The sequence below is a fragment of the Malus domestica genome, chromosome 15 (assembly GCF_042453785.1).
Source record: "Malus domestica chromosome 15, GDT2T_hap1".
In the NCBI taxonomy this organism is placed as follows: Eukaryota; Viridiplantae; Streptophyta; class Magnoliopsida; order Rosales; family Rosaceae; genus Malus; species Malus domestica.
Genome location: NC_091675.1, coordinates 1,844,075 through 1,866,790, shown reverse-complemented (window position 1 = coordinate 1,866,790; position 22,716 = coordinate 1,844,075). Strand labels below are relative to the sequence as shown.

At 39.3% G+C, this 22,716-nt stretch overlaps 4 protein-coding genes across 4 annotated transcripts; 3 read left to right on the top strand and 1 right to left on the bottom strand.

Moving 5' to 3' along the window:
• The first annotated feature begins 194 nt into the window (after positions 1-194).
• LOC103440422 (uncharacterized) lies at positions 195-4,396 on the top strand. Its single transcript, XM_008379104.4, has 11 exons — positions 195-967; positions 1,059-1,113; positions 1,203-1,302; positions 1,413-1,566; positions 1,968-2,021; positions 2,109-2,248; positions 2,406-3,009; positions 3,157-3,268; positions 3,385-3,434; positions 3,571-3,708; positions 3,903-4,396. Exons 1-11 carry the CDS (start codon positions 356-358, stop codon positions 4,218-4,220), a joined length of 2,337 nt encoding a protein of 778 aa, XP_008377326.1. The 5' UTR covers positions 195-355; the 3' UTR covers positions 4,221-4,396.
• A 626-nt stretch (positions 4,397-5,022) lies between these two features.
• Positions 5,023-7,419, top strand: LOC139192219 (uncharacterized membrane protein At1g75140-like). Its single transcript, XM_070813841.1, has one exon. The coding sequence runs from the start codon at positions 5,340-5,342 to the stop codon at positions 7,224-7,226; it is 1,887 nt and encodes a 628-aa protein (XP_070669942.1). The 5' UTR covers positions 5,023-5,339; the 3' UTR covers positions 7,227-7,419.
• A 1,916-nt stretch (positions 7,420-9,335) lies between these two features.
• On the bottom strand, positions 9,336-13,347 carry LOC103440424 (COP9 signalosome complex subunit 4). Its single transcript, XM_008379106.4, has 14 exons — positions 12,945-13,347; positions 12,690-12,835; positions 12,391-12,494; positions 12,227-12,287; positions 11,767-11,859; positions 11,568-11,668; positions 11,376-11,484; positions 11,254-11,298; positions 11,059-11,127; positions 10,886-10,977; positions 10,746-10,788; positions 10,452-10,511; positions 9,980-10,039; positions 9,336-9,779 (listed from the first exon to the last, which is right to left on the bottom strand). The coding sequence occupies exons 1-14, from the start codon at positions 13,072-13,074 to the stop codon at positions 9,705-9,707; spliced, it is 1,188 nt and encodes a 395-aa protein (XP_008377328.1). The 5' UTR covers positions 13,075-13,347; the 3' UTR covers positions 9,336-9,704.
• A 3,159-nt stretch (positions 13,348-16,506) lies between these two features.
• LOC103440425 (uncharacterized) lies at positions 16,507-21,999 on the top strand. The gene is made up of 16 exons (XM_008379107.4): positions 16,507-16,741; positions 17,298-17,509; positions 17,904-18,040; positions 18,127-18,237; positions 18,364-18,465; positions 18,600-18,708; positions 18,803-19,003; positions 19,267-19,435; positions 19,584-19,665; positions 19,755-19,848; positions 20,026-20,122; positions 20,373-20,466; positions 20,619-20,691; positions 20,917-21,090; positions 21,184-21,306; positions 21,597-21,999. The coding sequence occupies exons 1-16, from the start codon at positions 16,729-16,731 to the stop codon at positions 21,756-21,758; spliced, it is 1,953 nt and encodes a 650-aa protein (XP_008377329.3). The 5' UTR covers positions 16,507-16,728; the 3' UTR covers positions 21,759-21,999.
• The last annotated feature ends 717 nt before the right edge of the window (positions 22,000-22,716 follow it).

Sequence of the window (22,716 nt, the reverse complement as noted above, 5' to 3'; positions counted from 1 at the left end):
AAGAATTCAAGTGCATTATCAATTTATCAGCTTAATCCAAAATTGGGCCCAATCGAGCCCAAAACAATACTATCACTTTGATATGGGGCTTGATCTCAATCTTCAATCAGAACCGCTCACCAAACCCTGAAAAATCTGACGGTCCTGATGTTTCGTCATGAAAACGTGTAAATTTGGCGGCAGTGGCAATCCCCAAAAGAATTTTAAAATCATTTGGCGCTTAAATATCACTGCCTTTTACCTGTTTTCTTCTCAGGAATTGGATCAGATCCGCCCCAAATTTTCATTGCCTTATAGAACCTAAACCCTAATTTGATTTTACGTCGTCCGTTACGCCGAGAAATCCATCGCGGAGATGGACAGCGACGATGATTTCGAGCTGCTGTCAGCGGAGACTGCTCCGCCAGTCCGCGAAACGAAGCTGAAGCGCTTAAAGAAAGCAATTAGGGTTTCCGAAGAACCTCCCGTCGACGAATCGGAGAGCGGCCGAGTGAATCCCTCCGAATTCGAAGCTCTAAGCTTGGAGGAATCGAATGAGCCGTCAAGGTTAGGGTTGGGATCGGAAGGTTTGGGCGGCGAAGGGGATTCTAATTCCGGATTTGACGGCTTGGGCGGTGGTGAAGGTGAAATGAGTTATGGTTCCGATGGGTTGGGCGGTGGAGGGGAAATCGATTCCGGTTTTGATGGTTTGGGCGGTGAAGGTGAAATGAATTCGAGTTTTGATGGTTTGGGTGGCGGCGAAGATGGCAACGGAGCTAAGAGGGTTTTGGATTTTGATTCTGCGGGAGAGGAATTTGGCGAAGATCTAAACAAGTTGATGCCGGAAGAAAGTGGGGATGTGAGGGTAGAAGAGACGGATAAGAAACGGCGTAGTTCTGATGGCTTTGAGGAAGAGGAGAACAAGAAGAAGAAAAAGAGGGCCAAGAGCAAAACCGGGGCTGCCGAGGGCATGAGGACGACTGAAAAAGTATTAAGATTTTTTCGTGTTGTATTCCGTAAAATTGGTTGAAATTAGTTTGTACTGTTTTGCTTAGGCCTAAATTGTTATGATTTTGTAGGAAAGACGAGAGCATCTGAAGCAACTGCATGCTGAATCTCAGAGACTTTTGCGAGGTATAAACAAAGTGATGCTATTACGTAGTTCATTTACAATTTATTACTTTTGATTATGTCTTATTCGTTATCATCTTCTTCTGTGTTAGAAACCAGAGATGCAGCATTTAAACCCATACCGCTTGTTCAGAAGCCGATATCTTCAGTTCTGGAGAAAATTCGGAAAAGGAAACTGGAGGTTTCACAAAAGTCAGTATTCTATTTGTAACTGTAGATATGATCTTATTCTTAGGCTCTTGGTGTTTATTCAATTAATTAATTGTTGTAGTAATTCGTTGTTGGTCTTTTGAGTGTTGCAGATGTAGTACAGGAGATTATAAGGTACTGAAAGCGGCAACTGAGGAGTCAATTGCATCCCAGGCCGGAAAAGGGAACAGTGCAAATGAGGTGTGCATTGATGGGTCTAATGATAAGGAGGAGCATTCAAGCTGTGGAAATGTGTCTTCTGGGATGGTAAATTGAATTCGAGTTTCTTGATCAATCTTGTTTTTGCCGAAATAAAAGTTCATTGACCGAGTGTTTCTTCTTAACCACAAATAATGGGACAGGGATATATGCATCCATGGATTTGATTTTCTTGACCAATGAGATACTTTTTATACTAATAACGCAAACAAAATTTTGAGTGATTTGGAAAGAGTTCAATGTGAAAAAAAGAGGGCTTTTAAGTGGTAATCCAAGAACAATATGGTTATCATTTCAATCCTTCTTATGTTATACCATGTATTCTTAAAATATTATTTCTGTCAAACCTTCATCCTATTGATGATATTTATTATGTTGGGGAATATAGTCTTTTGCATTAAATTGAGAGACTTGAGATCTAGTATATAATTGTATTTGTTGAACTGCAGGATGTTGACGAGGAACCCCAGCAAACATTTCGAGCACCTATTGATGATACGCAGGTTCCTTTCACATTTCAACCAGATTTATCATTCTTCTATAGGATTGTGTATTTAAGCATAACTGTTTCATCTTGTGCATTGTTGTAGGACCTGTTTTCTGATAACCAGACTTCCGATGATAAGGATGGTCTGCCAAATGATGATTCCAAAAGTCCGCTGGAAGAGGTTTTTGCACCGTCCATACTTGCAATGAACTTAAAACTTGACTCTGCTCCTCCTGATGATGTGTAAGTGTTATTTGTTTATGTCTTCATATCTTGTAAATTTGAAGCTTAGTACGTGTCATTGTTGCATTCAAATGTTTCCAAAAGTTAATTAAGTTGGATACTGTTTGTTTTTTAAGTTTTTCTGGTGAAATGGACAATGACACTTCTCTCTTTGTAGTTCTTCTGACGAGGAGGACTACAATGACAAAGAAAATATTGCTCCTCATTCTTCTGAAGTGGCTGACGTGCCTTCATCTCCAATCGGCGATCCTGTCAAAGCTTTTGTGGATGATGAAGCTGAGGAAGAAGACGACAGTGATCATGACCTGCATCGGTTCGAAGATAGTGACGACGATGAGGATGACGGAGATGCTGCGGAGCTTAATGATATGATAGCAACTGGATATGAAGAAAGGCCAGTTGATAATGAAAGACGGAATGAACTCCATCAAAAGTGGCTCAAGCAACAGGATGCTTCTGGAACAGAAAAACTTATGCAGAAGCTGAAGTTTGGTTCTAAACAAAAAGAAACAGAGTTGGTCAAAGAGACAGATGCAGATGTACAGGAAGATCAAGAGTTTGGTGATGAAATTGCAGAAGATGAAGATTTTGGTAATGAAGATGCAGAAGATTCAGCACCCGCAAATGCTGTGCGAATGAACTTACGAGAGATAAAGCAAATGATGCCTCTACTGTATACTGATAACGATGATGTATACCTGTCATCTGACGATGATGAAACAGAAAAGAGACTATCTAAACAGTGCCTGTCTGAGAAAGCTGTGAGTTCTCCCACTATACCATATGATGGTGGAAATTAATTCACTGTTTAAATCGATTATCCGTGCTAAGGTTCTTCAACTGCATGTGATGTCATTTTTTCTGTACAGATTCGTTTAACCTTACAAGAACATTTTGATTTGGAACAGGAAATGCAGGCTACTTTCTTGTCACCAGCAGAGGATGAAAGTTCAAGAGAAGTTTTTGGTCATATAAAGAAACTGAATATTGCGCCTGATACTAAGAAGGCCAAAGCCCCTTGTAAGATCTGTTATTTGTCATGTATTATGCCGTTGTGTAAATTTCTTCCGTGTAGTATGTTGATATCATTTTGTTTTTAACTCTATCGTCATCTGACATATTGTTCAATTTTGCAGCCTTCCCTAGTATGCTTCTCGCGGGAGGAGACAGGAGCATATCATCAAAGGTAACTTGATATAGAAGTAGATGCAACATCAATATTATCTTGTTATTTTAGGAACAGTACTAAGCAACATCTGGTCTTTGGGCCAAGTTTTTGTAAGATGCCATTTGATCATAACTGTCATTGGTAAATTTTGCAGTCGTCCTTCTTAGGTCGGGGGCCAAGTCATTCTCTGCCCTCATCCAATAAGCATGGACTGAGCACAGTTCGTTCTTTTATCTTAGTACGAGGTGACAGCAATAGTAGGAGCTCACTGTCGGAGGATTCTTCAGACATGGTAGTGCATTCAGATCTTATCGTATGGTTATTTCTAAAGTGGCACTAGGTATTTTTAGCAATTGGTTTTCTTCTGCCGGTCAGGAATTCTTAAGATATCAACTCCAAAAGGGAAATAGGAGTAACTTGTTATACCAAACCATCACTTTTTGTTACTAAACACTGAATGTCGATTGGTTATGGAATGAAATGCAGGTACAGAGGGAGATTCTACCGAAAAAGACTACTGCAACCAAGCTTAGCAAGTCCAAAGCGAAGTTTGGTACTCAGACATCGTCGCCTGACACGGTATCAACTGAAGCTGTTGCGAATACAGACACATTGGCTGAAGCCGATGCACAGAAAGACACACCAGCTGGATCTTCGTTACTCACGATATTAAGGCAGCCTTCCTTGCCATCAAAGAGATGCACTGGGGGGATTACGGTTGACCAAATCGAATCCGTCTTAGCTTCGTTTGAAAACGGGAGGAAATCGATGCGGGCGAACGGACAAGTATACAGAAGAACCTAATGTATGCATAAGAGATTTGTGGAACATTCTATAATTGGAATTGCTCAATTGCTCAATCTCTTAATCTTTATTTGAAAATTATTTTTATAAAAATTATTTAATTAATGATCTTTTAGCCATTCAAATGTAAATAAATCAATTGTTCGTTATAAATATGCTGTTTAATTTATTTAATATATTCGGATGATTAAATTGTCATTGTTTTGAATTATTTTTTTGTAAGAATGATTTTCAAATAAAGATTAAGATATTAAACTGTTCTGATTACATTAAAAATCTGTTATTTGAAATTGGGTGTATGAGTTCATCCTCTATTGAGAGAATTCAAGTATTATTCTTCAAGGAAGTACTGCATAAACTAAAGATGGCAAAAAAAATAGAAGTTAAGGGATCCTTTTAGATCTTTTCTCAACTAATCCATCTAGTTCGGGATTCGGACCGTTGAAATTTGATCAATCGGTTACAAATAGAGGTTCTTTTAAAAGTGATAATAATTGTAGCCGTTGAATTAAATTTCAACTGTCCGGATTCTGAATTAGATGGACTAGGTGGAAAGGGATTCGGAGAGAATCTCTTTTCGAAAAAGAAAGATGTTTAGCTATCATGACATCTTAATCGCGTACGAGGAGGAAGGGGAGAGGCTAAATCAACCATTTTGGTTGACTCAAACGACGCGCAGTAGGAAAACATATACGTGTCACGCCTTTAGCGGTTAGTGAGTCGATATCACATGCGATACAGATAAGTATGTCGCATCGAACCATGACCTTTTATTACATAATAATTACCCAGAAAATCTAAAATTGTTGCCCTAAAATTCCAAAATTCCAAAATCTAGAGTCTGAAAATTTAATCCAAGCTTGATCCGTGCGTAGACCCAAGTCAAAAGATCACAGGCTCTCAGCTGACCCACCCCACACGGCCGCACCGCCACCGCCATATTCCTCAAAATCCTACCCAAAATCTCGAGTCCAAAACCCTCCGAATCGCAGATCCAAACCCGCAGATCCCAGACTCCCGCCCGCTGCAATGGCGAAACTGAAACAGTAGCGAGCGAAAGCAAAAAAATCTCCGAGCTCAGTTGAATAGATTGTGCGGACTCCAGTGGCGGCGGCGGCGATGAACTCCCTCAAAGGCAAGCTCCTTCTGCTCTGCTTTCTCTTCATTTTGTCATCTCCATCCCCTGTTTCTAAGCTTTTCGTCCAATCCACCGAAACCGAAACCGAAACTGAAACCAAATCCGAAATCGAGCTCAATCCGCAACAGCTGGTATTGCAGAGGCTCGAGGAAGTAGTGAAGAACCTAACCGAAATAGTCGCGAGATTAGAATTCAAATTACAATCGGATCATCCGAAAAAACCTGCTCCGATTGACGAGGGTTCGACTTTGGCGGTTGACGAAAAGGAAAGCCAGAAGCTGATCAAGCAGGTTGAAGAAGAAGAGGGGTCTGGGTCCGATCGTAAAATTGGAGAAAGGACGAGGCCAGTTTCGGTAACAAAATACAGCCCGTTCTGGTCCGACCGGTTTCAGTTCGTTTCCGCCGTGAAATTGGATTCCCAGGCTACGTGTATTCACGTCCTGCCGTTTCGGGATTTCGAGGGGGTTACGAAATATGTTGCCGTCGGAGACGAGAGAGGGAGGGTTTATGTGTTTGTTAGAAACGGCGACGTTTTGGTGGAGTTTGATACGTTGCTGGGGTCTCCGATCATGGCCATGGCTTCCTTCTTGTCGGTTTACAAGAACGAGAGTTTCGTGGTCACTGGGCATCAAAACGGTGTCATTTTGATGCATAGGGTTTGGGAGGGAGCGAGTGGGGAAGATTGGAGCTCGCTTTTAATGGAAACCGTGACGAAATTCAGCACGGGTGGAGAAGGGTTGCCGGTTACGATTTTGGAAGTGCACCATGTTGGGAGGTTGAATTATGTGTTGGCTAGTGATGTGAGTGGGAAGCTTTCGGTTTACCGAGAGGATGGTTCGGTTCACGGCTCCACAATGCCGTCGAGCAGGCCGCTTGCTTTCTTGAGGCAGCGGCTTTTGTTCTTGACGGAGACGGGTGCAGGGTCTTTGGACCTGAAGACCATGAAAGTTAGGGAGAGTGAGTGTGAAGGGTTGAACCGTTCGCATTCTCGGTACTACGTGTTTGATGCCACGGAGCGGTCTAAGGCATACGGGTTTACATCCGAAGGCGATCTGATTCATGTTTTGTTGTTGGGGGATATAATGAACTTCAAATGCAGGGTTAGGTCCAAGAGGAAGTTTGAGATTGATGAGCCTCTCGCTTTTCAGGCAATTAAGGGGTGTTTGCTTATTGTTAGCGGGGAGAAGGTTTTCGTGTACAATGTTTCGACTCAGCATTATGTTAGGGTTGGTGCGCCACGGATTATCTTCTCCGCTGGTCTCGATGAGATTAGGTCATCGTTTCTCAGTTATCAGACGGTGGATGCAGAGAAGAGAAATGTGATACCTTTAATCGCAAGTGACCGGGAAAGGCTTGTTGTGCTTGGCCTTGGCGGAGGGTATGTTGGAATGTATCGTTCTAACCTTCCGGTATTCAAAAACGAATTTAACACAATGCTATGGACCAGCCCTGTATTTTTCTTTGTACTTTTCCTATTCGGAGCGTGGCAATTTTTCGCCAAGAAAAAGGAAGCGCTCACTTCATGGGGACCGGATGATCCTTTTACTTCAACATCCGCTACAATGGGAGCTCCACTGGGGGGAAGTAACACCGGAGACAGGTCGTTTGGGGAAGGGTCTTCGAGAGCTGGTGGCCTAAGAGGACCGTCGAGGAGGTATGTGTCTCCTCCTCCCCGGTATGCAGGCGGAGCAACCAGTTCATATAGGCCAGGTTCGGCTGATCATAACCCTAGACCATCATCTGTCGATCCTAATTTTAGAACAGCTTCAGAGCTAAAGTTTAGAGGTTCGGGGTTAGAATCTTCGGGTTTTCCGAAACGAAGGGAGAATTTGTTTGTAAACAACCAAGTGATGGATGATAGCAGTTGACCCGTGTGATCAAATATCGTCGACTTTGTATTTTGTTACTTGGGAAGTTGGTTTAAGATTTAGTTGTTAGGCCAATTCATTTGGCAAGTCAGGGCCATTTGAACTTCCACTACGTTGTATTTTGTAACGCAACTTCAAGTTTTGAATAAAAAAAATAAAACTATAGAAAGGAATATATATTTATGATCAAGAATATCTTGTTTCTTGTTTTGGTTGGAGTAGATGAATTGATTCTTCATTAATTTTTACTTATAAATTTTCTGTTCATAATTACACGGAAATTGATTATAATACGTGATCATATTGTAGGATCATATACAATAATTATTCGTCTGTTTATCACATATATCATTCTTTTTTCATAAGGAAAACGAATGAAAAGGGCTTGAAAACTTTGAGTTTTAACGATAAGGATAAAATAAAGGGTAAAGTGAATAGTACAATAATTGACCTTTTAGTGTAAAAATGTGGTTTTTCGTTAAAGTTCCCTTCTTCATAATTATAGCATGGTCACGTGGTATAACCAGTACAAACAAAATGGGAACAGCTTAACCATGAAAACGAGGTTGTGGGAGAGCAATACACTCGATGAAGTGGCGTGAGTGTTGCAACCTAGGTGGTGAGAGTCTAATAGCCGAAGGCATCAATACCTTGTGATCGCCTTAGCACATAATATATCTTCATTAGAGCAGCTCCAGCGTATGTTGGAGCCCGATGGACAGGCGAATGTGAAGACCCAAACGCCCCAGCAACAACGTCTAGCCTATGCGGGCGATTAGGGAGGAGGGGCTCGAGTGAGAGGCCCAGCGCGAATTGGTGGCCCAAGAGCCTGAGGCTATGTGATGTATAGCTGACGTCAACCACCATACAAAATTAATAAAAAATAAAAAATGTAAAAAATGTATAAAAAAGGGTAAAAAAGGTAAAAATTAATAAAAAAAATCCGAAACAAAATTTAAAATTTAAAAAAAAATTGATTTTATTTTTCTATAAATAGTTATCATTATCTTCCAACTTACATCATAATTTTATATTTTCTCAAATACTTGGGATTGTAATTTCTTATTTAATGACACGTGGAACAACGAGACCGATTAAAAATCCTATCTGAAATTACAAATAAAATTATTTTATAAAATAAAAAATACTAATATTTTATTACCTATTGTCATGACTATTCAGTTTAGAGGTTTAGATGCAAAATGCAGTTATTATTCATTAAATGCAGTAATTGTTCACTAGAGGCTATTCAATAGTGAGTTGCCCTAGGGAACATTTGCAACGCTAGAGTTGCTCTTAGAAGCGCAGCAAAACTGCTCAAGTGTTACGAAGAATTCGGATATTTATGATTAGGGTAAAAGACTGTTTACTACTCTCATGTTTCATGGTTTTCAACATTTAGTACATCAAATTTTTTTTCGTCTCAGATTCATACCTAAAGTGTAAATTTTGGGACAGTCTCATACATCCGTTAGTCAAACTGTTAAGTTTCCCGTTAACTGTGACGTGGCGTACTGACAGGGCGCCACATGTTATCCACCTTTTTTTTTTCTTTTTTCTTTCTTTTCTTTTCTTCTTCCTCCAACTGCAACTTTTTTTTTTTTCCTTCCTCCTTCTCCTTCTTCCTTCCTTCCTCCTTCCTTCCCTTTCTTCCCCTTCTTCCTTCTTCTTCCTTCTCATCTGAGGAAGCTTTCTCCTTCTCATTCTCCTTCTTCTTCCTTCTCATCTGAGGAAGCTTTCTCCTCCTTCTTCTTCTTCTTCTTCTTCTTCTCATCTGAGGAAGGAAAAAAAAAGTTGCGGTATGAGAAGAAGAAGAAGAAGGAAGAAGGAAGAAGAAAAGAAAAGGAAAGGAAAAAAAAAACATGGATGACACGTGACGCCCAGTCAGTGCGCCACATCACAGTTAACGGGAGACTTAACAGTTTGACTAACGGATGTATGAGACTGTCCCAAAATTTACACTTTAGGTATGAATCTGAGACGAAAAAAACTTGATGTACTAAATGTTGAAAACCACAAAACATGAGGGTAGTAAACAGTCTTTTACCCTTATGATTAATTGCAACCCCGGTGCCCCAAGCATGGGATTTTGTGTTGCGCTAAACACCATTCAAATTCAACATCGCATCAAAATTCAAATAAATGTTGTGTTGGGGCAAAAGCAACAGATCTTCCTCGTATTCAAATGTAATTCGATTGGAGGTCGGAAGAAGCAAGAAATGGGTTCAACTTGGTTGCTGGTACCAAGTAACTAAATTATAGCTACTCTAAACCCTCCCACAGGGGATGCAAAAAAGAGTGCCTCCGATTTCCGACCACAGCCAAATTATACACAAAATCATTTCCGGGGGAGATTTTCGGCCCTTGGGAACAGGATTTGAAATTCAAGTCACTACAATATGCAAGGCGACGGCTACCAAAATGTATGGGGGTGAAAGCAAATTCACTTTCCAATTTCTGGAGGTTCGCTAGAGAAGATCAAACGGGAATTGCCATGCCCTTCTTTGCCATGCTATCCAAGACGTCATTGAGAGCCTGACACAGGCCAACAATCTGCAACCAAAGGATAATATAATACCTAAGAGTTCGATCACCAAAACATGAGAGAGAGTGAGAGAGAGAGATACAGTTCTAGGTTGCGAACTGAGTGTAAACAAGGCCATATTTGGATACAACTTAGGTTTGTAAAGCAAATTTTGAAATCGAACTAAATCCAGTGAGTATATGATGCTAATTAAGGCAGACAAATTTACCTGCTGATCCCATTGTTGCAGCTCTTCAGAGTCATCCTGAAAATGTATGACAGCTTCCACCTGTTGTGAAACATCACGGCAAATGCTTAAGAGGTACAAGCTAGAATAAAGAATGTTACCAAAAGCAACATATTTAGAATGGATTACAAAAGCAAACGAACTATTCTGAATCTTGTTCCAGTAAAAGAGGAAGGTAGTAGATGCAAAGCATTTTAAACTACAACCATATACTCCCTCCCCTAACATAAAACTTTGGAATTCCAAGTTTTTCGTAGTGGAAGCCGCATTCATGAAGACAAAATGAAACTAAGGGCCATACAGTGGATTAACAGCCTATTTAACAATATTCCATAGAAAGAAACTGCAGTGGCTCTCACAACTAAAAAGGTCTGACTACTTAGAAGTCCCTTTTTTTTCTTTTGAAAACGACTAAAGTCCTTTTGGTTGGATACTTATAAGTTGTAATTCATACCTGATCAATAGATCCCCTCATTCTGTCCTCATATATCATTTTTGATGCAATCTTCTCGGCCTGTAGGAAATAAACTAAATCCATGTCAGGAGATGGGAGTCTTCTTTCGTTTCTCGACATTGACGTAAGACTAAGCTTATGAGCTTATTATCCTAGGCCGGAACAAGTTGATAGGATCCCCTTTTTTACATCCTCATGTCCGGGGAGTAAAAAAGGAAAGAGAAGGGTGTGGTTTAGCATGAATATTGTGAAACTAAAAGGTAAAACACAGGACTCAACAAAAGAAAACCGTACCTTATGAGGCTCAATTCCCAGCAAAGTGCCCAATTCTTCAAAACTGCCACAGAATTCATGATAGTTAGAATAAATGGTCCCACATAAATTAAAATAACACAATTCAAAAAAGGAAAAATCAATAGCAACATATCTCCTACCTTATATTGGTGTAAAGTTTGCTGGCACTCAGAAGATTATGTTCAATCATTGCACGATCTAACACCGTAAAGTTGTCTGGAAGAAGTGCTTTCTGTTGAAATAAATAAGACATAACTGTTATGGCTCATGTGCAGATACGATATCATAGATAAAGGAGAAGAAAGTTTATAACCTGATGTGGCTTTAACTCTTCAGCAAATGCTTCAATTTCTGGTTTCCTCAAAATTCTCTCCAAATATACCTAATAAATATCCGTTGAAGCAACAATAAAAGTGTAACATACAGTCAGGAGAGAAAAAGGTATACAGACAAAAACCTTTTGTGTGTGTGTGTGTGTGTGTGTGTGAGAGAGAGAGAGAGAGAGCACCTTTTGTAGTATTGGATATATTTTTAACTTTGAGCATCGCTCATCCTGAATGAAAACCCCAAGGTATCAGCAAATTTAAAATAAAGAACACATAATATACATCTCCAGGTAAAGAAGTTAACCTTGTACAAAGTAGCAAGAACACGAGAACGTTGGGGTCCTGCTGCGGCTAAAATTGTACATGTAACTGCAGCAGATAGAGCTTGCTCCAGTGCTTCTTCATCAATCTCTCTGCAACAAAATGCATACATTCATATCACCCGTCTTTCAAGTGGTACAAATAACAAGAATGAAAAAAGTTAAACTTGACATACTGATCTCCTATTTGCCTCTTTTCAATCTGAGAAAAATCATAATAACGTAATGCTGCTTCCGAGAACCTTCTCTTTAAATCTAAAATCCTTGCATAACAAATCTAATAGGAAGGAAACAGAGGGGAAAAGAAATTAAAAACTGTTTTTGGCATGCAAACTTAATGCAATTATTTTCACTGACTATCCAATAATGTCAAACCTTGTACTCTAAAGTCAAAACTTCATGCTGAATAGTTGTAATCAAGAATGAAGCTTTATGAATAAAAGCTTCTGCATTCACGGCATCATCGTCCTGCAAAACAAACATACAAAAACTTGGTAAGGTTACATGTCAAATACTTGTCAATAAAAGTCTTATTTGTTCAAAACTGACATGAAAAGAAGATATTTGTTCCAGTAAACGCTTGCAGAGGTCACACTATGGCTATCTACAACAAATCTAGATACAAGAAACAGATATAGGCAGCACATCGATTCCAACGCAAATCATCCATCATGGGTCTTCTATATGCAGACATTCATAGTCCAGCCCGTATTTTTGCAATAAAGGAGTTGCAGCATCAACAAAACAACAGCATTAAACACCGTTCCAAAGCACATCAATTGTATCAAATGAAAAATAGGCACCCTTTGGAAAAAAGAAAAGAAAAGGTCAATACCTCGAGATATAGGCGAGCAATTTGGACACATTTTGATAACTTGAATGTGTCATCAACGGCTCTAAGGGAATACCATGAAAACATAAACATTGTTAATTCCATAACTGATCATACCATAAAAAAGGAAAAGTTACACTAACAACAGCAGTATTCTACTATCGGACCTCGTTCCTGAGTCGAGATTAATTCCACTGAGCATCTGAGCTGCTTTTGACCATTGTTGCTCAGACTCGTACAATTCCGCAACTTTCTCTCTTATTATCATCACCTGCATCACACAAAACCATACCGTACTGTCTAAATCACAATAATCCCAAATAAAAGATGTACACAATCAAAACTATTTTCTAAATGTCCTATATGTTTCGCGACAATGCGGGCAATGCTAAATCTAAATCTTAGAAAATTGAACAAAACAAATGCAAAACGGAGAATTCCCGATATGCAGAAGTCCGAAAAGAACCTGTTCTTCGAATGAAACGACACGAATCTGAGAAAGGGCATAGTGGGCAATCTCCTTCTGGGTCTCCGGCTCCCACCGCCCCAACTCCTGGGCAAAAGTCTGCAAAAGCTGCCGGGAAACCACCAACGGGACATCATCCGATAACACTGAAGGAGTAGAAAATTACAATATTAGGCCTCCAAACAAAGCTGCTAAACCAAAATAAATAATAATAATTGCAAAAATTGAGAGAAAGAGCGCTGAGGAAATACTTACAGTGATCGATGAACTTCTTGGCCTGAACGACGTCGCTTGAAGAAATCACGGTGGAGAGAATGTGCTTGTACTGCTCGATCTTCTGCCGCTGGTCGGAGATCGCAGAGGCGTTCGCGAAGGCACTCTCCATGGCAGCCTGAACGATGTCGCTTAACGGTGGGTGATGTGGTTTGTCGCGCAAACCCTAAACCCAGGCTACGGTGGCGTTGTGGTTTCGTAACCTCTACGGACGGCGAGTTTCTTTTTCGGTGAGGGAGGGCGCTAACAACAAGGAGCAGTAATTTGGCTACTTGCATCCAGGTGTAGCGTTGCGTGATTTGTAGCTAATCAGGGAATGACACGTGGTGGAGTAAGGAGGGTAATTTTGTCTCTCTATATAAACTAGGAATTATCGTCTTTTTAATCTGTTTACAGGAATTGCTTAAGGGGAGGGATCCCCATTTTTTCAAAAAAATGGGGACACGCTCCCCACCGTTGGATTTGAATTAATGGCGCGTTTACAAATCCGTAATCAGATTGAGAGGAATTGGATCGAGGAGGAATTGGATTGAGGAGGAATTGAAATGAGGTGGAATCAGAATCAGATTCCTGTTGAAGTTGTTTACTAAAACTGTCTGGAATCGGAGTAGGAATGATGTTGAGTCCATATAAGTTGTTTACTTATTCAGTTGAATCGGAATGAAAACTAGGTTGATTACTATATTGCCCTTACATAAATAAATTATGTTCATATAAAATTATTGGAATTGATTTATATTTCATATCATATTAATTCATAAAATAATTGAAGAAGCTCTTCTTAAGTTAATATTTATATAAATAAAAAAAACCATCACTTCATTCCCTTCCTTCCGATGTCCCAGCATCCTCATCTCCTCCCTTTCTTCAATCCTATCTTTCCCCAACCCCCCATAGCCTTCCCACGACCTCCCATATTCACAGGTCCTCCACTCCTCCTCCCTTCCATCCATATCCTCTTCTTCCCTAGCCCCCACAACCACCCCACCACCTCCCGAATTCGCAGATTCACATGCATCCTCATCTCTCTCTCATTCTTAAATTCTGCAAGCGACGAGGATAACTGGGGTTCGGGTGTGGCCGGAGCCGACACTTCTCCTAGGAAAATGGGTGAGACTGGAGAATAGAGTGATATGGGTATCTTTGTTTGAGAAGATTCTTAATCACCCTAGTTTATTTCCTCTTCTCTCTCTCCCCCTCTTCCCAGTCTTTCTCAGCAGCCGCACCATCCTAAAATACCTACTAAAATTGCAGCAAGCTTCTTCTTGGTTTGTGGTTTAATTGTTGTGAAAGATGATGGTGGCCGGCTCTGTGTCCTGGGAAAGGCAAGGGATGTGCGACGGTGGTGAGGGAGAAGGAGAGGGATTACATTGGGGACGAGAGCTCGGGTTTCCTTGAAATTTCAACTTTTATGCGAGGGCACAATGGGTAAGAAAAATGGATTCCTCACCCCCTCAATCCTCCGGAATCCAAATACCATCTAATTGTTAGGAGTCCAATTCCTCCAAATTTCGGAATTGGATTCCAAAATTTGTGTGGGACCCACTAAATTTTGATTCCTCAAATTTGGTAAACACAGGAGTATTCCGTAATCGGAATTCAATTCCGTTTCCTGATTCCAATTACCCTTACGTAAACGTGCCCTAAATGAAATCCTGTGGTTGAGATTCTATGGCCTGTGTTTTAATCTCAACCACACAATTTCATTAAAGTCAATCTAACGGTGGGGAGCGTGTCCCCATTTTTTTTGAAAAAATGGGGATCCCTCCCCTTAAGCTCTCTGCTGTTTACATCTTATTTACGTAGCTATATAAAATAGTAGAAAGATATTGATGAGTCATACCAATTAGGTTAGTTATATTTTTAGAGAAGCAAATTTCTCTACGGATGCCGTGGCGAAACATAATTATAATTTTGTTTCCTAGTTCTCCCTGTTTGGTAATGGAATTGTATTTGCTTCGGACATAGTATTCGAGTTTAAGAATCAAATCATCTAGGCGGTTGATTGATGTGTAAAAAAAATGGTGAGTCAATAAAATAAGTTAATAGGAATTGTTGAATTCAATTTGCACTGCCGAAATGAATTGATCATTAAGCTCCGAACATTAAGGTTCGGAGCGGATCCAATTCCTTTAGTAACTGCAACAAAAGGTCACTTGTAATTGTGATAACACGTCATTTGCAATTTGGGCACGGTATTCGTGAGTAAAAGCATGAACAAAAATATATAAGAAAAATAAAGGAAATTTTAACGAAAAGCTCCCGGTACTGTTTATTTTAACAAAAAACCACATTTTTATATTAAAGAATCAATCATGTACTATTCACTTTATCCTTTATTTTGTCCTTATCAATAAAACTTAAAGTTTTCAAGCTATTTTCATTAGTTTTCTATAAAAAAAAGGCACATCGCCATCAAAGTTTTGTTTAATTAATTAATTTTAAATTTGGTTTAATGGAAGATGGAAAATAGTGCATAAATAAAAGAAAGATTTTTTTTTGATAAATTACAAAAAACTACCTCAACTATTATGTCATTAACAATTTCATATCTCATCTTTAAAAAGTTTCAATGTCATACTTTATCTTCGAATTTGTTGCAATGTCATTCATTCCGTCAGTTGACTGTTAGTTTCTCAGTTAAATGTTGACGTGGTATGAGGCGACATCCACTTTTTATTAAAAAATTATTAAAAAACTATTAAAAACTTTAAAAAATATATTTAATATTTTAAAAATATTACAATAATAATGAATTTAAAATTTAAAAAATTTAAAAAAAAAAAACCATCAGTTTCGTCCACCCCACCCCCGCTTCTTCTCTTCTCCCCCATCTTCATCTTCATCTTCTTCTCCCCCTCCCCACCCCCGCTTCTTCTTTTCTCCCCCATTTTCATCTTCTTTCCCCCCCCCCCCCCCCACCTGCAACCTAGAAAAGAAAAAAAACCTTCAGTTTGTCTTCCCCCCCTTCCTCCTCCCCCATCTTCATTTTCTTCCCCCTACAACCCATAAAAGAAAGAGAAAAAAAAAACCCATATCCTGTCTACACCACCATCGCTAGGTTCGTGAGGTGGAGGGAAACCCCCTTCGTCAGGCCGATTCCATGAGTGGAGAACCTGGGCGAGGAGAAAATGGGAGGAATGAGTGTGGATTTAAGGAGTGGTGTGTGTAGAGGAGGGACGATGGAGGGTGGGTGCGGGGGGAAGACGAACTGGGTTTTTTTTTTGGGTTGCAGAGGGGGGTTTGGGGGAAGAAGATGAGGAGGGGGGACGAAACTGATGATTTTTATTTTTTTTTAAATTAATTATTATTTTAATATTTAAAAAATATTAAATGATTTAAAAAAATGTTTAATAATTTTAAATAAAAAGTGGACCAACCTCATGCCACGTCAGCATTTAACTGAAGAACTGATATTAATTGACGGAATGTATGACATTGCAACAAATTCGAAGATAAGGTATGAACTTGAAATTTTTTAAATACAATGTATGAAATTGTTAATGACCTAATAATAAATGTAGTTTTTTTAGTAATTTACCTTTTTTTTTTTTTTTTTTAATGAAAGAAAGAAACTATAAATCTGGCAAGTACTTATTACATGATCCATTTGCATTCTTTTAATTCGCAACGAGAGAAGACCAGCGGGATCATTTCTTTCAGTCCTCAGGCGACAGTTCGATTTCTTCACCTGAAAAGCAAATACCGAGCTCGGAGGAAGAAGAAGACACCGCCGATCTTCTTCTGCAAATCGTAATTGCCGGAAATGGATGACTCAGGTTAGTCGCGGCCAATTTTCACCTTTCTCTCTTCGCTTTTCAGGCGCTAGTTTAATGTTTGTTTGAGTCGCCGGTGTTCAATTTCTGCCATTTTCTCGGAAAATTGCTCCTTTTCTTGATTCCTGTATCCACTGTTTGGTTCCTGTGAAAAATAGAGGAGTAAGTGAGAAAATATGAGAAATTAAAATTGAAATCTTCACGGATACGGTCCGATATGCAAATGGCGTTGTAAATATTTTCTTTTTTCACTGCAATCTCAGCGAAACTGAACATTTTGCTTGTAATCGCACAACTGTTTGTATTTTAGCTTAGATGATCGACTAAGGTTATTTACTTGAAAAGCTGTTCGGAACTTCGAAATTTCTGATGTACAGTTTATGAATTGGCTTTTCTGATTGGATTTAGGAAATGTTAAGCACTTTTGTAATTGTTGCAAAGCGTTTCGATCATAAACCAATTAAAGTGCCTTTTAGTTGGATTGTCCTTGAAATTTGGTAAATAATTTTGAATCTAGAGATTCATATGAGCTGATTTTGTTGTGGATACAACTTACCAGGGAATCCTCAAGACATCGTTGTGCCACCAGTTGAAGGTGTTTCTGGAGGAGGGACGGCATATGGATGGACTGATGGTGGCGTACAAGTTCCAAGTCCACTCAAAGGATCAATCGACCCTACAGAGTTTCCGACTGCTGATTTAGTGCATGTGTGGTGCATGCCAAGCACAGCAAATGTTGGACCACAAGAAATGCCAAGGAATTTGGAGTCGGTACGTATAGTTCCATGATTTAAATGGTGTCATGTTAACTAGCTTCTGAAAACTATGAATTCCACAAGATTTATTAAAAATGGAAGGCAAGCAGCTTAGGTGCCATCTTATGACTCTTGCCACACCTAATATCAATCCTTAACATCTCTGAGAATGAGTTATGCAATTTTTTTTTTTTTAATAATTTGCATTTCAATAGATATTTACCTTCCTGTTGGAGGCTATTGCTTTTTGTTTCTACCATTTAATTTCTATTAGAATATGTAGGAGCTATCATATATTGTGAAAAGAGTATATTCGTGACCTTTTTACTTAATAGAATAGGATGAAGCATCCGATCTTCTGCTCTTGAGGTACTGTAGTCTTCTGGATTCTAAGTTGGGTTTACTTGAAGGTTAATCTTCTGGCTGGTAGAAATGAAAGAGAAAGTATTCAAATTGCAATGCGTCCAAAAGTTTCATGGGGTGGTCCTGGAAATGCAGGGGTTGTGCAGGTCCAGTGTAGTGACTTATGCTCCACATCTGGTGATCGGTTAGTTCTTTGAAGTCATATTTTTCTTGCTGTAGGCTTACAATTACTCTTCCATTTCCTTACTTTCTGATATTTACTGTGGGCAGGTTGGTAGTTGGACAATCAATAAACATGCGGCGTGTGGTTCCCATATTGGGTGTCCCAGATGCTCTTGCACCTCTTGATCTTCCAGTTAGTCAAATAAGCCTGCTACCAGGGTACTGATCGCAGTAGTATTATGATAGTCTTAATTTGGTGTGACATAATTCTATAAGACACTTATTGCAAGAGACTGACGCAATCTTCTTTCTCCTTCCCTCTCCTCCCCATGCTGGTGCCTCCAGAGAAACAACTGCAGTTTGGGTTTCCATTGATGTTCCTAGTGCACAACCCCCAGGACAGTATGAGGGGGAGATCATCATTACTGCTACAAAGGCAGATTCGGAGTGAGTCTGTTCACATTTATTTTTAGTCAATAAGCTGTAAAAGTTTAGCTCTCTATTCTTTTAGCAATATGGGTATTCCTTTCCTTATACATTGAAATATATTCTCTACGTTTATTGATTCTGACTTGGTACAGGGTTCCAGCACATTGCTTGGGCAAAGCCGAGAAGCATCAACTTTATAGGGATCTTCAAAGTTGTCTTGAAATGTTGGACCCCATTGATGGGAAACTGGTGGATGAAGTGGTTGGTTTACAAATTGAACTTTGTACACAATTGTATTATTTCTGTTTAGTTTTGGTGTGTTATTAGCTGTTCATTTGAGCATGTGCTTTTTTAGGTAGAAAGGGTGAAATCTGCTACAGCATCTTTAAGAAGTGTTCTTCTGTCGCCACTATTTTCTGAATACTTATCATTAAATGGGCCAGTTGATATGATGGAGGAAGATGCTATTTCGAGCCTTTCAGTACGCGTGAAGATTAATATGACAGTTTGGGACTTCATTCTTCCTGTAACCCCATCACTCCCTGCTGTTTTTGGCGTATCCTGCGTTTTATTAAAAAATAGTATTTAACTTCTGACATATTAATTCAAGTAACTGAGAAGCATAAACACTTATTAGTAAGTGTAAAATTGGAAGGGGGATCATTAATTCCTTACAGCAAATAATGCCCATGCGTGAAGATGCAGATGTGCTGTTCTTATGACAGACCAAAAGTCTTTTATAAATTAATGTTCTGTTGTATGTTCAACCACATGTTTTGTGATCCTACAATGTCATTGCATCCTTAAACTATATTTTAGATATCTGATACCGTAATTGAAGATCGTTTTGGTGTTGAACATGGGACTGATGAGTGGTATGAGGCACTGGATCAGCATTTTAAGTGGCTTCTTCAATACAAAATCAGTCCATACTTTTGCAGATGGGGTGATAGTATGCGTGTCTTGACATATACCTGCCCTTGGCCAGGTACTTACGACGAGCCATAAGCTACTCTGCTATTATCAATTACTTATGCTGTTATCTCTGATTTATTAAACTTTCTCGCTTTGTTGTCTTCAATAAATGCCTGCTAAAAAGATGCATTATTTGCTTTTCTGAATTTCATTTGTTGCAGCTGATCATCCAAAATCAGATGAATACTTTTCGGATCCACGGTTGGCAGCCTATGCTTTGCCATATAGTCGATCTGTCTCTGGGTATACAGCTCATCATCCAAGTTCACTTCTTTCGGGTATATGTGTGATGAAAACTGATGAGGTTCTACCCATTTGCTGATGTGCCACAGTGGTAATGCAACGAAGGATTACATGCAGAAACAGATTGATATATTAAGGACAAAGTCTCACTGGAAGAAAGCCTATTTTTACTTGTGGGATGAGGTATGAACACAGTCAAAAAATGATTTCCCTTAAACTCCGCTTAAGTTTTTCAGTATAGAAATATTTGTAAAAGGTATAGCAGTATTGGAGATAACTCATGCATTATCATTTTTCCTTTTGCAAAATGCATTACTAATTTATTGTAAGTTAATGTGCCTGCTTTATAATATATGTCAGCCACTGAATTTGGAGCAATACGAGTCCCTCCGCAGCATAGCCAGCGAGATCCATGCGTATGCTCCTGATGCTCGTGTTTTAACTAGTTACTACTGTGGTATGAACTCATATTCTTCTTATAGCTAAATGATTTTAATTATTGATTAGAGTTTCGTAGGCAGTAGTGTGTGTGTCTGATTGTTTATTTTGGTTCTGCTGAATGAGTACTTCATTAGTTTATCTTTAGTAGTGTGTGTCTGATTGTTTATTTTGGTTCTGCTGAATGAGTGCTTCATTAGTTTATCTATATTTTGCTCCTTGTACCTGCGAATTTATGTTACTATGTATTGCTCTTTTCCTCCATGTAGGGCCAAGCGATGCACCTCTTGCACCTACTGCGTTTGAGGCTTTTGTGAAAGTTCCAAAATTCCTGCGCCCACACACTCAAATTTATTGTACAAGGTATTGATATTCATTTGTACTGTAAGTGCCCACTAGGGAACCTTCTGTAGAAGAAAAGTTGAAATGATAGTATTCTGGTATTTGACTTTAGTTGCTAGTTTTTGGTCAATGACAATGTCTGAGAACAATATAATTTGGTTTGAAATTGGTAGTGAATGGGTGCTTGGGAATCGAGAAGATTTGGTCAAGGATATTGTTTCCGAAATACAACCAGAAAATGGCGAGGTGATGTAACAGAAATTTTGCTTGGCTCTTATCTAATTTCCTTGAGAAGCTTTCTTAAAATTCTGGCTCCGTTCTTGTTGAGTTTGGTTAAATTGAAGGAATAGTTTGTGGTCTTTTGTTTTTATGGATTAAACAGTTTGTAAGAATTATGTATGGATACCTGTTTACAATTTTTTGCATCTTGGATGTTACTTGCTGAAGGATGTGAACTTGTCGATTATGTAGGAATGGTGGACTTATGTGTGCATGGGACCATCTGACCCCCATCCCAATTGGCACCTTGGTATGCGAGGTACACAACACCGTGCTGTAATGTGGCGTGTATGGAAAGAAGGTGGAACAGGTTTCTTATATTGGGGTGCCAATTGCTATGAGAAGGCAAATGTTCCAAGCGCAGAGGTACTTTCCTAGCATCTAGACAATTTCTGAGATTGAGTAGCAATTATAAAAAGCTCCTTGCATTTTACTGAAATAAAGTACGTGAATGAGCAGATAAGATTCAGGCGTGGTCTTCCCCCTGGAGATGGAGTTTTGTTCTACCCTGGCCAGGTGTTCTCATCATCAAGTCAACCAGTTGCTTCGGTCAGACTTGAACGCATTCTTAGTGGCTTGCAGGTAAGTGAAACTTCAATATTATAGTCAGTTTATCCCGGTCTGGTTTCATTTATTCTTTGAGCAATTCTCGAGTCATTTAGGGGTATACATTCATTCTGTTGACAATCAAAACACAAATGTTTACAAATCCGGAACTTTATTTCCTGAATCTTTTCTTGCTCCAAAAATTTTGAATCTTAAAACTAAAGCGTTTCCATGGCGGTTGCAACTGAAAACGTCATGTATGGTGTTTTGTTTCTTTCTTCCAAGTCCTGTTTCCTGATGATTAGACATTTGTGTGGTTATATCAGGACATCGAGTACCTCAGACTCTATTCTTCAAGATACGGTAGAGAGGAAGGAGTGGCTCTCCTTGAAAAGACGGGTTTGTACCTGGGTCCTGAGCGTTACACGCAGGAGCACATGCCCATTGATGCAATGCGGGGTGAGATCTACAACGCATGCCGGTCGTGAGAAAAAACAGTCGGCACCAGGATATGGTCTCAATGTTCATCACGCACTTCCAGACTTGCAAACGAACATCGTTTGCAGCGAGATCGGACCCTGCAGATCATGATAGATGTTTTTGTTTACCCCCTGGTATTGCATTTCCCATATTTTCCATATTTTCATAATCTTTTGGAGTAATGTACAGACAACTAGTAAACCTTTTTTTCGGAGTCAGATCAATAAAAGTTACTGCATACATGTGAAACAGTCTGAAGAAGTTTACGGCATAGGTAGGAAACATCTTCTGACTACTTTACCGAGAGAAACTAAGATGCCATTGCGGCGGTAACCGAAACCAATCATTAATGCCACAACTTCTCCTCGTGGAACGGCATGATTAATTTGAAATATTGTGATTGAATCATCCCGACGCATCCTAATTTGCCAATAAAACCGGCGATGCATACAAAAGTGACCTACTTTCTGTCGATTAACATTTATCTCGTTGGTTCACTGCATTTAGCACAACACAGTAACAGGAAAACAATTCAAATCTCTTTCTCTATAACCCTTCACTTGTGTTCCCGTCATGATTAAAAGTTTTTTAATTAGTAGGCCATTAACTCGTATGCATCCACAAAGCAGCATCGGGACCCACATTGCCACTTATAACAAAAGGGAAAAAAAAGAGAAGGCGGGGGAGTGGGGGTCACGTAAACGAAAAAAAATAAAGATTCAAGATGCACCTTTTGCATCATATTGGAATCAGAAAAGCTACCGAAAGATAATCAAACTAGTCATCATTACTTTGGCCTTGTGACTGTACATCCATTTGTTTTCTTTTTCACATAATGCAACCTCACTTGGCACTGAAGTTATAACATGGTAAAACTTCATATGGGTTCGATGTACTTTCATCTTCAATGAATGGTCCAGTGTTCAATGCGGGCCGAAGTATATGGTTACCGGCTTGGTTAAATGC

Excerpts from the sequence above, each read along its gene's own strand:
- LOC103440425 (XM_008379107.4), top strand. Across the intron at positions 19,666-19,754 it reads TATAGTCGATCTGTCTCTGG|TGGTAATGCAACGAAGGATT; the intron begins GTATACAGCTCA and ends GATGTGCCACAG. Across the intron at positions 21,307-21,596 it reads GCATTCTTAGTGGCTTGCAG|GACATCGAGTACCTCAGACT; the intron begins GTAAGTGAAACT and ends TGGTTATATCAG.
- LOC103440422 (XM_008379104.4), top strand. The coding sequence starts at position 356 with ATGGACAGCGACGATGATTTCGAGCTGCTGTCAGCGGAGACTGCTCCG. Across the intron at positions 2,022-2,108 it reads CACCTATTGATGATACGCAG|GACCTGTTTTCTGATAACCA; the intron begins GTTCCTTTCACA and ends GCATTGTTGTAG. Across the intron at positions 3,709-3,902 it reads CGGAGGATTCTTCAGACATG|GTACAGAGGGAGATTCTACC; the intron begins GTAGTGCATTCA and ends AATGAAATGCAG.
- LOC139192219 (XM_070813841.1), top strand. The coding sequence starts at position 5,340 with ATGAACTCCCTCAAAGGCAAGCTCCTTCTGCTCTGCTTTCTCTTCATT.
- LOC103440424 (XM_008379106.4), bottom strand. The coding sequence starts at position 13,074 with ATGGAGAGTGCCTTCGCGAACGCCTCTGCGATCTCCGACCAGCGGCAG. Across the intron at positions 12,288-12,390 it reads AATCTCGACTCAGGAACGAG|AGCCGTTGATGACACATTCA; the intron begins GTCCGATAGTAG and ends GTATTCCCTTAG. Across the intron at positions 9,780-9,979 it reads TGCAACAATGGGATCAGCAG|ATTGTTGGCCTGTGTCAGGC; the intron begins GTAAATTTGTCT and ends CTTTGGTTGCAG.